Source organism: Amphiura filiformis, chromosome 1 (genome assembly GCF_039555335.1).
Source record: "Amphiura filiformis chromosome 1, Afil_fr2py, whole genome shotgun sequence".
Classification (NCBI taxonomy): Eukaryota; Metazoa; Echinodermata; class Ophiuroidea; order Amphilepidida; family Amphiuridae; genus Amphiura; species Amphiura filiformis.
This window is the reverse complement of record NC_092628.1, coordinates 12,010,741-12,024,957: the sequence shown is the minus strand read 5'-3', so window position 1 is coordinate 12,024,957 and position 14,217 is coordinate 12,010,741. Positions and strand designations below refer to the sequence as shown.

Below are 14,217 nucleotides of genomic sequence, written 5' to 3'. Positions count from 1 at the left end.
CACAGGATTCTCACGTTCAATTTACATTCTATCAAATTTCAAGTTGAATTGGTAACTGCATTGTTCCCAACCACTTAATAAAATACAGACATGGGTCAGTGATGTCTGACCAACCCAACCTTCTCTAGCACTGAGAGGTACAGTAGTTGGAAATTGGAAAACTATAGGCCTAAGAGTTTCATTTTTTCCTTTCCCCTCTTCGTTCTTTGTCCTCTTTTCTTTTCTTTTTTTTCTTTCTTTCTTTATTTTGCAGCCATACACACACTATTCGTGCATGTGCATTGCGATCTGTGGCACTACCACTTAGTCAGTTCTAACTAGACTGTCCCACAGTCTCGGTTCCATCTCTGGGTAAATAATTATTATTTTAATTATTTATTATTATTATTTATTATTAATTAGAGCTAAAACCACCTTCTCCTTCACTCCAAAGATTAAAACCAACACACCTCTAAACCCTAACTAATGGCAACAAAGTTATAGTGCTCCTGGAGCACTGTGCGTTGACGAAAACTCAATTAATCTACAAACCAACTTGTTTATTTTTTTATAATAGCTCTCCTAATCCGAGACTGTTCCGCTTTGATAGTAAACTGACTTCCAAATAATTATCAAGCTATGTAACGTGACTGTGGCGTCAATTATGATAGCCCCGCCCCATTGTTAATTCAAATATTTTTTTAGGCACATAACATGCATGACCCAGTTCTGTTGTCATTTTGCGCGCGCGTTGGTTATGATCAACAGACTATCAATGAAAACTCATTTCAAATATCGCCTTGCTTGCTGAGCTCTACATTGATTGGTCAGGCTGAGTAGCCGCTTACACAAGTCTTACACAAACGGCAAGACATAGTGAGACCACGGACGTGATATATATAGAAAACTTCGTCTGACCCAGGATGTAAAAGTGAATTCCCACAAAATGCTGGGAACTGGAAGTCAATTTGCCTACAGATTGGAAGGGTCCATGTATCGGGTTTATTTAATGTTATATAATCTACATTACCAGTCGTTCTCCATGGACCCGAGGGAGGGTCTAGTTCTAGCCCACTACAGCTTCATATTTATCCACCTACCTCAGATGACCAAGCTTTATCCAGTTTGATCATTCCTTTCTGTGTTTTTGGGGTTGCACTTTTATCAGTATAGTAGTACATGCCATCTTTCTTCAGAATAAACCAGCGATCCTTCCACTTGGTTATATTGTTTCCTTTCTTAATCATCCAGCCCTGCATAAATTTATAATAAGGAAAGAGATATGCTACAAACATTAGTACTACATTAAACAGTTAAAGCAAGGGCACTGCCCCCCCCCCCTGGCTATGCCAATGGTGCCGAGGGGATGTTAGTGTATCAATAAACGCCCAAGACTAAGTGGGTACCAAGATGTCGGACTACAGTATAAACCACGTCTGCCAGAGCTCCTGATTTACTATAGATTATAACAAACAGGCTATCGTTACATTAATGTTGTAACGATAGCCTGTTCGTTATAATCTATAGTAAATCAGGAGCTCTGGCAGACATGGTTTATACTGTAGTCCGACAGTGGTACCCAAGCTTGGGCGTTTATTGATACACATAACCTGGCGATACTATTGATGGGCGGTATCGCTATTATCACATATTGTAACATCTCCCTTTCTTTTTAAAAGGAAAACAATTGAATGGCTAATAACATATTATCACATTTTGTAACAGGGGAGTGAGCTTTGGGGCACATGCCCCGACCCCCGTCCCCACCCAGTTTACACACAAATCATGATTCATGAAAAATCAGCCCATTTGGGATACATGTCAGCCACTCGGTCCATCAGGTGAGCTACCAACCATTATAAGTTGGAAGATTTATGGGCAAAAAGTGTAGTCTGTATGGGGGTGGTGATTTACCCCCACAATTGAAACCCCAACCCCCTCAAATACAAACATATTTTCCTCTTTTTTTTGGGCGGGGAGGAAATGTTTGACCCTACAAATTTTGACCCCTTGAAATAAAATTTCTAAAATATGAAGCATGTTACACTTTTCAAGTAGGCAAAACCCACAGCAGGATAGTAGCATACTTATGGTGTTGCTCTTGCTATTTCACCATTCATGTATATCCCTGCTCGCAAACCTTGTGAAAATACACCTTTATCTGCTCTCATTTTGAGATATTGCGGGGGGAAACTAGAGCACCAAAGGTGCTTTAGCTTGATACCATAGTACATCATATATATTATGACATTCATTATGGCAACTTACTAGTCGGGTAAAGGGTTAAGTAAAGTGTTTGGTTCACATTGGAGTTTTTGGTTTGGGTTAGAATTTAGGGTTAAGATTAGTCGGGGGCACTCAATACTAAGTCCCATCGACCCCTTTTTATTCGCCCATTTGCCCCTCCCCCCCGGACCTCATATTTGACATTTTCCCCAATCAACTCCATTCCCTCCAAAGACCTCTCCCCCAGTATTTTTCTTTTTTTTCTCTAATAAGCCAGTTTTTGCTCCCAAGATGACACTTTTTGTGGAAAATTCCTACATGTTTTGTACTGTTACAACATCTGCCCCTAAAGACTCAAGCTTCACCCAAAAGAAACAATCTTTTGGATCTTGTTTTTAAACATCTGTCCCCAAAAGGTGATAAGACCCCATTTTTAGATCTTGCCTTGAAGGACCCTGATTTTTTAACCAACACCTTTTCCCCCTGAAAGACATACCCCATGTTAAAAGTTGAGGACGCACAAGCATGTTATGGGTTAATCACTATTATAGTGTAAGGGTGCAAAGGGTGGGAACAGCTCGTTATTCCAAAGGACGATTATTCCAAAGGGTCATCATTATTCCAAAGGTTCATTATTCATTACTTTGAATTTACAAGAAGGTTTGTTATTCTGAAGGGTCAATACTCCGAAGGATTGTTACTCCAAAGGGAGTAATCCCCCTTCAGAATAACAAACCTTCTTGTAAATTCATAGTAAGACCCTTTGGAGTAATGTAACTTCTGAATAATAAGCATTCCGAATAAAGAATCTTCGGAATATTGCCCATTCGGAATAACGGTCCTTCGGAATAACGAAGCAAAACCGTAAAGGGTATTCTATAGTTATTCCACTACTATACTTCATTATTACCTTTTTCTCACACTGTTCAATCACCGTATCATACAAGTCATCTACAGAGTCTGACACACACATCCTGTCCATTCCTTTAGCATAATTCGTCTCAAAACACGCCATAATCTGAAGAAATGCAAAGCTCTTAATATTCTTGGTATGGTAATCAAATGTCGATGGATCCCAACGGTTCCCAGTTCCTAAAATCAACTTCTCCATGAGAAGCTGCGTCTCTTCCCTACACATCACGCAAGGACTCTCGTCCGCCTCGGATAAAAAGTTAAACAGCTTCCATATCCTCTTTGTCTGTACCATATCTAACACTTTATTCACTCTGTTACCATAAGTTTTCTGACATAGTGACCAGCAACTTTCTTCCAGTTTTTGCAAATCGACCAAATCAGGTTCGATGAAGGTGTGAACGTGGAGGAATTCCAGATAATCTTGGAAACTCACATGGCCTTGTTTTTCTTTGAAATGTTTCTCAAGATCAGCGTTGATGCTGCTAGGGCTGTTGTTTGCAGTGCCCAGTGAGGTTCCTATGTGTGCTGTCAAAAGCTTGAGAGAAAAAGAAAGGAAAACACAGGTCAAATATGATTTTTATTTAACTCTTTAACCATTGAGATAAAAAAAAATTTAACCAACAAGGAGTGGTTTGTGTGTATATGCCAACTTCTGCCGAGGTAAGACACCCCTGGTTTTGCAGTTTTGTTGGAGTCAGCAAGGTTAGGGTTAATATAAACAAACCAAATAAATTGGATCATGGAATCTAACTAAACTAGAGCGGTTCTCGGCTTTCGCGGTTCTCGGCATTCGCGGTTCTCGGTAGTGTGGGTTGGTCCGTATGTGACGTTTCTGTTCAGAACCTTGTGTGACCCTTCCCCCCCCCAGAAAAAAATCATCCGCCACCACTGGTTATAACAAGGGCCTTGTAAATGCAACTGGTGAGACAGAGCCTCGAATGATGATGTTTTCAGTCTGATTTCAGTTCCCTAACAGGTACAAAGTTTACGCATTATCATTAGGCCTACCAAGTATTGTATGTCCTATAATCTCTTTAATATGTATGACATGGATCTTTACCATGATTGTGCAAGCCAAAAAAATATCATTTCAATACCCCAAACATGCGTTAAAAAAAGACCATGTTTTACACATGCAACCTCAAGTTTAGACATATAATTTAATTTTCCCTAAACCCTCATGCACGGAAAAAATCATGCCGCCACCATTGGTTATGACAAGGGCCTTTTAGGGTGCACACCAGTAAATAACCCCCACTGACTTTCTATACAGACAGGGGCCGGAAAACAACTCAGTTCTTCAAAACTTCCCTTTCTGCAAGCAGAAGGTCAGATGACGACATCCATTGTAAAAATTAATATATGGATTTCAGGATTTTTTTCCAGAAATATTGTAAAAGTTCAACCTATAACCCATACAGCTAACGCCACCTCACAAACAGCTTGGTGTTTCTGAAATGTAACACATTTTGAAAGTCGTCATAAAAAGTCAGATCCTGCTAAATTTACACAGACAATCTAATTTACAGGCCTAAATGATGATTAAATATGAATCAGGGCCTAATAGTTGCCTTTTAAGCCTTTTCTAATGTATTACATTAAGTCATATTGCACATTTCCTCGTTTCAAATACTGTTTTTTCCCTTCCAGGGTGTAGCTAGACTTCTCCGTACTCCACTTGCCAATTGTGCTTCTGGCTATTGCATTTAAGCTTAAAACTCTGATTATTATTTGTGCACAATTGATAGATTTTCACATCTAATCTTTTCAGTCACCGTCGCCCTCTGTTTGTTAGCTTCCCAAGTGGACTACTGACTTTGGATTGCGGATAACTTTTAAACACGGGATTCTATGGAGAGTTAGGCCAATTTCTGGCCTAACTAAAATTGGTCATGATGTAATGCATCTTTAAATGAATCTGGCTTGTGATTGGTCCCCCAGATATCGTTATTGATTGAACAAATTCATCAGGATCGGTAGAGTAAACTAGTAAACCAGAGTTCGTAGTATCTGATCCAAGAAAATGCACTCAGTACTGTGTACGTTTCAACAACCACTGTTGTCTTTGTCAACACTTGATGAGGAGTGACTGCAATCTACTGACAACCAACGCTAGAGGGATATGTAAAATTTTAGCCATTAAGCCCCCCCACCGCATAAATCTGAAAGCCCCTCTGAGCCCCCTCCTGGAGACGCTATTGCAAAATCAATGGAGAGAAACTATACTACCTTGTTTCTTAATAAAATGTAACAGGGGTACATCAGGCAACTATGAGAGCCAAAAAGGCCTCAAGTTGAGCAAAGAAAGACATTAATTTTCACGTGCATTTCAACCAAGGCGCTTCATTAGTGGTGTTACGCCCTTAATGTCATATTATCATGACCGTTTTATTTTGTTTTATGTTAAGGGCTGGGGTATGAACGTTTGGGACAGTATTTATTGTGGGACATTAGAGCACATCAGACATATCGAATTGCATTCTGAATACTAAGAATGTCCTGATATCAAATAATTTTGATTTTTGAAATTAGCAATGTAATACACATTTTATGACAAATCATTAAAATTGATATTTTTGATATATAACAGTCCTCGAAGTAAATTTTATAAATTTAATGATACATTCTTTAAGTATATGTAGGCCTAGCTGGGAGGAAAGGCCGCCGATCAATTGAAAATTTTGAGCTTTCGTATTGAAGATATGGATTTCCCCCAAAAAAAAAATAGGTCTTTTTGGGAAATAAAATCCATATCTTCAATATGAAAGGTCAAAATTTTCAATTGATCGTCAGGGTTTTCCTCCCAGCTACATACACTTTTTAAGAATATGTCATTAGATTTATAAAATTTACTTCGAGGACTGTTATATATCAAAAATTGTGAAAAATATCAAATTTTAATAATTTGTCATAAAATTTGCATTACGGTATATCCTGAATTTCAAAAATGAAAATTATTTGATATGAAAAGACATTCTTCGTATTCAGAATGCAATTCGATGTGTCTGATGTGCTCTCATTTCCCACAAAAATACTGTCGAAAGCTCAAAACGCTCATTCCAGATCCCTTAAGTATATGTCATATTACATGTTTCACATTTGTACGATTTTAAATAATTCTTTATCATGTTTATAGGACATGCTCTGTTATATTTTTATATCCTCTTTTCATTCTTGAAAAGATAGATCATGCTTTTATTTCACCCATTGGGTATTTCTTTATTAATTTGTGTTTATATGGCGATTTCAAGTGGGATAATAACTCCTGGATGACGTAAGCATAATGTTGATAGATTTAAATATCATTATAAATAGGCACTTAATAATAATGATATTGAAATAAATTGATAAATAGATAAATTAATAGATAAATAAATAAAAGATATATAAGCCTAGATAAATAATAAATAAATGATAAACTAGGAGTAAATTGCAAACATTAAATATCTTAGAGCAAATGAGCATTTAATAAGTTTTTACGACAAATATTTTGCCCCTTCTTGTACGCGTTTTATCATTATTTTATCTTTTACTAATTTTTTTTGGGAAATGCTCGCTTATTTATTTTTTATGTGTTCCTCTTATCATTTGTGAAGTATTTCTTTATTTTTGTTTTAGTACAAGTGATCAAGTGATATGAATTGCGATGTAATTGCCCCAATCCCAAGTTGTTACACCAACAGATTACGTAACGTCGAAATTAGCTATCATCTCCATCAAGTAATTACAGAGCCCACTCGTGTTACTGAAAAGTCATCTACTTTAATTGATCACATCTATGTACCTGATGTAAACAAGGTTAATGATAGTGGAGTAATCCACACTGGTATTAGTGATCACTCTTTGGTGTTTGTAAATATAGGGAAGAACACTAAGGTTAGTAACAATGGGCACAAGTATCAATCCAATCGTAACTATAAGCATCTAGATGTTACTGATTTTGTCACGGATTTGAATAATGTTGACTGGACACCAGTAATACATTGTAATGATATTAATGTTGCTGTTGATAATTTCCAATCAATTTTTGCAAATGTTTGTAACCATCATGCACCTATTACAAAGAAACGTGTAAGAGACAAGAAAGCACCATGGCTCACCGATGATATCATTAAGCTAATGCGTGAGCGCGATTGTCTGAAAAAGAAAGCTATTAAGACTGGACTTAGTAAAGATTGGTCTGACTTCAGATCAATGAAAAATAGGGTTAACTATGAAATCAAGCATAGTAAAAAATCATATGTTGCTAGTAGTATTCAAACAAATAGTAACAACACTAAGCAAGTGTGGAATACAATTAGACAGATTATTCCTGGTAAAAGTAAGGGTACCAGTATTACTTGTATTAAAGGAGAAAATGGTAATGAAACAGAACCAAAAGATATTGCAAATATTATGAATACATTCTTTGCCAATATAGGTCCTGATCTTGCTGCTAAGATTCCAAACGCCTGTGCAGATGGGCAACTGGTCAATGAAAGGATGCCCCACTCAAGTGAGAGTTTTATGTTCCAGCCTGTTAGTCATCAATATGTCCTCAGCAAGTTACGATCGTTGCGGAGGGAAAAGCTACAGGCACAGATGATCTTCCTTCTAAACTCATCAAAATGGCGGCTGCATCAATCGTTGAACCCATTGCCTATTTGATCAATTTATCTTTGGAAAGCGGATTTTTCCTGATGCCTGGAAAATGCCCGGATTTGTCCTATTTACAAAGGTGGTGACGCTTACGGATCCAGGTAATTACAGACCCATCTCCATTTTGCCTGTAATTTCCAAGGTTATTGAGAGAGCGGTGTTTGATCAAATATACCCTTTCCTTAATACTAATGGTATGATTTATGATAAGCAGTCTGGTTTTAGACCCCAGCACTCCACTCTATCTGCCTTAATTAATATTACTGAGGACTGGTATGAAGCCATTGACAAAGGTAAATATGTTGGCCTTGTCATGATTGATTTAAAAAGGCTTTCGATACGGTTAATCATGGAATATTACTCCAGAAGTTGAAAGCTTTTAATGTTCACGAGACAAGCATAAATTGGTTTAATAGTTATCTGACTGGAAGAAGTCATAACACTGTAATTAATGGTAATATGTCTGAGCCAGCAAATAGTGTTTGTGGCATACCTCAAGGTTCCATTTTGGGACCAATGTTGTTCATTATGTATATCAATGATCTACCTCTTTGTACTTCACATGTTAATGTTAGTATGTACGCTGACGACACTGCATTGTATGCTGTTAGTAACAATATTGATGACTTAGTTGACATTATTAATAAAGACTTAGTAAATGTCAGTGATTGGCTTGCATGTAATAAATTAAGGTTGAATGTGTCGAAAACAGAATTCATGTTAATGGGGTCAAGACAACGTCTTGCTGTAGTCAAAGACCACGACATCAATGTCAACATAAATGGTGTTAAACTTCGTCAGGTACACAACTGTAAACATCTTGGTGTCATTGTAGATGATAGTATGACCTGGCATGATCAGGTAAACAACATCAGGAAGAAAGTTCTTTCAGGTCTATACATGCTCAGAAAATGTAAGAATGTATTACCATCAGAAACAATGTCTCTCATTTTTAAAAGTCTTATTGCACCTCACATAGACTACTGTGATGTAATATGGTCTACTTGTAATGTTAATGATATGGATATTGTTCAAAAACTCCAGAACAGAGCTGCCAAAATTATCACTGGCGCTAAATGGTCTGATTCTAGTTCAAACGCACTGTCAGTTCTAGGTTGGGATTGTATTAAGCAAAGGTGTGATTATCATGATGTTGTTACAATGTTCAAAATTATGAATAACGACACGGCACCCTATCTAAGTGATCGTTTTAATATGAGAAATAATGAGAGATATAACCTTCGTGGCTATCGGGCGCTAAGCATTCCTAAACCTAACACAAATTTTAAGAAGAGAAGTCTAAGTTACCGGGTGCTGTGTCTTGAATGCGCTAGATGACCATCTAAAAGCTGCCCGTAATGTTAAACATTTTAAATACTGCTTTAACCATGTTGATAGTATTATATGAATGTTTTTTTATTTATGTGTCATAGAAATTCAATCTTGGCTTCTTGCTCCTGTACAATATGATGTTCCTTAAATGTGTATTAGTTTAGTGCAATTTGTAAAATCGCCTTAATTCTGAATTTGATGTAGACTTTTGTCAATGTGGTTTAATTTTCCTATATTGCTGGTGCTCTTCTTTTAATTAATATTTTTGTACATTATAATATAGCTTATAACCTATTTTATATTTTAAAAACCGTGTCATTGTGTTATGGATGCATGCTTGTGGATTTAGGATGAAGGTGCGCTATGGGAGTAAGATGTGGGTGCAAGGGGTGTGTGGTGGTGTGGGTGTGTGGTATTTATGGGTGTGCTGGAGTTGGGGTGTACTTGGGGTGTGTATAGGCGTTTGTAGCGCGAGTGTGAACTTGGTGAATGTGTAAGTGGTATTCAGATATATATGTTGCAATATAAGGTCTACAACTTTTATTTTATTCTGGTGATTATATTTATCTTCTTGCCTATTTTCTTAGATTTTGATGTCATACTGAAATGAGTTTTACTGGGTTTTAAAAATTTTAAAAATATTATATGTTCTTATGCTTTCATAATTTTGTAATATACTGACTATTGTTTTAATAATGTTTTAATAATTGTGCGTACTAATTTATAATTCTGTTACTTTAATGTGTATATGCCACGGACATGTGGAAGAACAATGACTTTTATATTGAACATGTTTTACCGTGAATAAATAAAGATATTATTATTATTATTATTATATATCACTGAGTATGTTTAACTGTGGAAATATCGGTAGATAAGGTGTTTTTTATTTCACCCTTGAGTATTATTTATAAGTGTTTTAATTTTAATTTTTGGTCGAAGTGTATAATTATCATCAGACACATGTCACATTTTTATGTATGATTTTGCATTATTTAATTTCAAATTATATAATTTTTTTAACGTATTAACGTAGTTCTTTATTTTTGTTTCTGTGAATATCATCCGAAAAGTAGGCCTCCTGCACATTATGATTTTGCCTTGCTTTATTTAACTCTTTACTGGGGTGCATGCTCTCTGCTGGTTTTTTTCATGTTCCTCTTATCATTATTGACAAGATAGCACCTGCTGTACGCTGTTTATTTATTTCGCCCTAGATTATTTCTTTACTTGTGTTTTTAGATTTTGAAGTTTATATCATGATAGCACACGCTATGTTTTTATACCAACCGCGTTTTCTTTTTGAAAACAGTTCTTGTTTCAAATCCTGGTCCGCAATGTCAACATTCAGTTCGTTCATAAAATATGGCTATTTATTTATGTCGCGTGTTAAGTAGTTCTTTATTTTTTGCTCGAAGTGTATAAATATCATCAGACACCTGTCACATTTTTATGTATGGTTGTTCATTATCTAATCTTAAAATATATAATTCTTTAAACTTATTTCTTTTTTTCTGTTTCAGTGAATATCATCCGAAAAGTAGGCCTCTACACATTATGATTTTCCTTGTTTTATTTAAACTCTTTATTGAGGTACATGCTCCTCTTATCGTTATTGACAAGTCATCACATGCTGTACGCTGTTTATTTATTTCGCCCTCATTTTCTTTACTTTTGTTTATAGATCTTTAGTTCTTTATTTTTGTTTCTGTGAATATCATCCGAAAAGTAGGCCTTCTGCACATTATGATTTTTCCTTGCTTTATTTAACTCTTTACTGGGGTGCATGCTCTCTGCTGGTTTTTTTTCATGTTCCTCTTATCATTATTGACAAGATAGCACCTGCTGTACGCTGTTTATTTATTTCGCCTAAATTATTTCTTTACTTTTGTTTTTAGATTTTGAAGTTGATATCATGATATCACACGCTATGTTTTATACCAACCGCATTGTCTGGTTAAAGACAGTTCTTGTTTTAAATCCTGAATACAATGTCAACATTCAGTTCGTTCACCTCACAATGCGGTGCGATGTTATATAACTGTATATATTGCAGGGTTGCCAAACCCGCGATGTAATAGGCCTAGGTCAATCGGATGAGTTTTGAAGATTTTCCTCGCGACAATTTCCTGTCCTATAGACACCAATTGATGGTTAAGAAAAATATTTCATGACTTCTCAACATTGGCTTACGCGACTTCTGGTAGTTTTTTATCTCATAGAAACCAACGGTTGATAAAAAAAAAAATATTGGGCGACTTTTCAATGATTTGACCCGCGGTTTGCCCTCATTTGTTTGGCAACCGTGGTCTGTGTTAAGTGAATATATTTCGGTAAGAAAATAATTATCATAGACCATGTAGACAGAACGGACAATAGTCATAGGCGCTCTCCTCCATTTTGAGAAATATACTTTTACACACACACTACATAAATAATTAAAATGATCAGCCTTAAAGTTTTACCTTTTAGTGGGTTAAGCCAAACCTAAGTGGATGAAATATAAATCAACACTTCTGGCACTGATTGGTTTCCGTAGTTGTTATATGGAATACTGAGCTGTCTGTAGCTACAAAATTGTCTGCAAATCGGCTTTTGCCGGGCCTCTCTTTTCGGCGTTTTCTCATTAAATTAGGGTCCCGTTCAAATAAAAAATAAACTGGTGTCTAGATGTAATCACAGTTAACACACCAGGAAAATTATAGAATATACAACAACCTAGTTACACCTGTAGACTGCGAACAAACATGCACCTGGTCAGACCTGGCCGTAAAACAAAGTGTTCTCCCTACGGATACCCTTAAGGGTCACACAATTATGTACTTTTCACGGAAAAGAAACCGGGGGGGACTCTAATATAACAATTTACACATGCGTGTCCAAAAATAAAGTGTGAAAAATTTTTTTACTTGGGTGCATGACGCCTCGAAAAAAGTAGTTTAAAAAATCATCACAAATTTAGATACTGTTTTCATATCTGTTGCCACTCCAATTTCAAAAGAAATGTATTCCATGCATGCTGGAATTCACTGTAAAAAATTTGTAGGTGGTCTGGATGGAACTATATGGCTCCTACCACTTACTACAAGGTGTCAAAATTTGAGGGAAAAAAAACTTGTTTATGTGGTACAATTTAGACAAAAACTTGTTTAGGGGTCAAAATGTTTGGAAAAGCATGTCAAAAACTTGTTAGGGAGGTCATTTTTGCTTGCAGAGGAAAACTTGTTACAGGGGTGAATGCCCGGGTGAATGCTTGAAAAATATTTGGTCAATAAAGTGTACACTCTCATTTCTGAGTCTCCCCTCCTCCCCCACATCCCCACCCCTTCTGGAAACAAAAAACCCAGGTTTTTAAAGAAAATAAAATAAATATATTTATGAAATAATCTAGGAAGGAGATGGTGGAGTAATAAACATTGTCACATTTTATTTTGAATACAATGGACTCCAGTGGCAGTGTCTCTGAAGTCCTCAATTTGCCAACTCCAAAGTGGGATAATTTATGTTATGTTATCCATGATGCATACTTCTTTCTTTGGTATGTGTGTGATTGAATAAATTAGAGAACCAGGTAAATTTCATTAAAATTTGGTGTCCCCTTTAGGTATGCATGGAACTTTTTCCACATTTTTAAATGGTTTGATGTGTTGTGTTGCTATCATACATACATCATACATCATCATTTTATTTTCATTCAAATCAACAAAATATATATAAAAGACACAAAATTTGAATGAGGAGAATCAGGAGATGCTCAAAAGGCCCAAAGGCCTGAAGCGAGCACCCCCTTACACTGCCCCAAGTTACAACATACAATCACACAAACTTAACAGATAAATGAAACTAGAAACGTCGCGGTTTTCGACGCAAGGCGTCGAATGGGGATGCCTCCACTATGGGGCGATTTAAATGTGTACAAATCCATTTTTAGTAATTTGACCTTAGATGACCCCTGGGTGGCTCCGGATGACCCCGAAATGACCTTCCAAAAATTTGGCTCTAAATGTTGACTGCACCCACCAAGTTTCATACCCATAAGACAATATTTAGTAATTTGACCTTAGATGACCCCTGGGTGACCCCGGATGACCCCAAAATGACCTTCCAAAATTTGGGTCTAAATGTTGACTGCACCCACCAAGTTTCATACCCATAAGACAATATTTAGTAATTTGACCTAAGATGACCCCTGGGTGACCCCGGATGACCCCAAAATGACCTTCTAAAAATTTGGCTCTAAATGTTGACTGTACCCACCAAGTTTCATGCCCATACAACAGTTTTTAGTAATTTGACCTCAAATGACCTTTGACCTCAGTATATGACCTTGGACCCCACCCAAAAAAAAGTAGCCAGAGTTTTTGACCATGACCCACCTATCCTGAAAATTTGAAGTCAATCCGCCCATCCATGCCCGAGATACAGCATCCGGACGGACGGACGGACGGACGGAAGCACGGAAGCTCGGAAGCTCGGACATTGCAAAAACAGTATGCCTCGCGGTGGAGGCATAAAAAGAAAGAGGAGAAGAACATGCAAAGAAAGAACCAAAGTAAATATTTATAACATTTCAATAAATAGATATCTCTCTTTACATAATGAACTAAGGCCTAAAAAAAATATTGTTTGATTGGCGTAACCCGACCTACCCTAAAATTAGGCCCGACCCTAACTTTTTTATTGTTTTTTGCAAAAAAAATAATAAAATTTAAAAAAATCAATTTAAATAAATCAATTTTTAAAAAAAAGAAGAAAAAAAGTTCCAAAGCCTTTATCAAACGAAATTTACAGCTTAAAAAGTAAAAAAAAAAAAAAAAAAGAATCCCGACCTACCTACCCTAAAAAATTTTTTATGTTACGCCAATCAAACAATTTTTTTAGGCCTAATTGCTATTTGACAAAAAAAAATGTGTGTGGGGGAGGGAGACTGACCACCCCAGGCCTCAAAATACTTTTTAATTTTGGGGTACTTGTAAAATGTAGTATAATTTTGGTATGTATGTGTTTTGGTGATAAGGTATCCAGGGTATGTATGTAAATATGTATACAGATACATGTTGTATTTGTATGCCTGTACATGTATTGTGTGTTGTGCACCTGAATGTAACATAAAAGTATGGTACGTAC

General features: G+C 36.3%; 1 protein-coding gene across 3 annotated transcripts in view; it reads right to left on the bottom strand.

Moving 5' to 3' along the window:
* LOC140154424 (uncharacterized) overlaps positions 1–14,217 on the bottom strand; it is a 49,743-nt gene that overhangs the window by 29,227 nt on the left and 6,299 nt on the right. For all 3 annotated transcript variants that reach the window (XM_072177019.1, XM_072177081.1, XM_072177140.1), the window contains exons 2-3: positions 3,116–3,655; positions 1,080–1,232 (exon numbers count right to left, since the gene is read on the bottom strand). In XM_072177019.1, the coding sequence (XP_072033120.1) occupies positions 1,080–1,232; positions 3,116–3,655 (693 nt within the window). The remainder of the gene's footprint in view (positions 1–1,079; positions 1,233–3,115; positions 3,656–14,217) is intronic.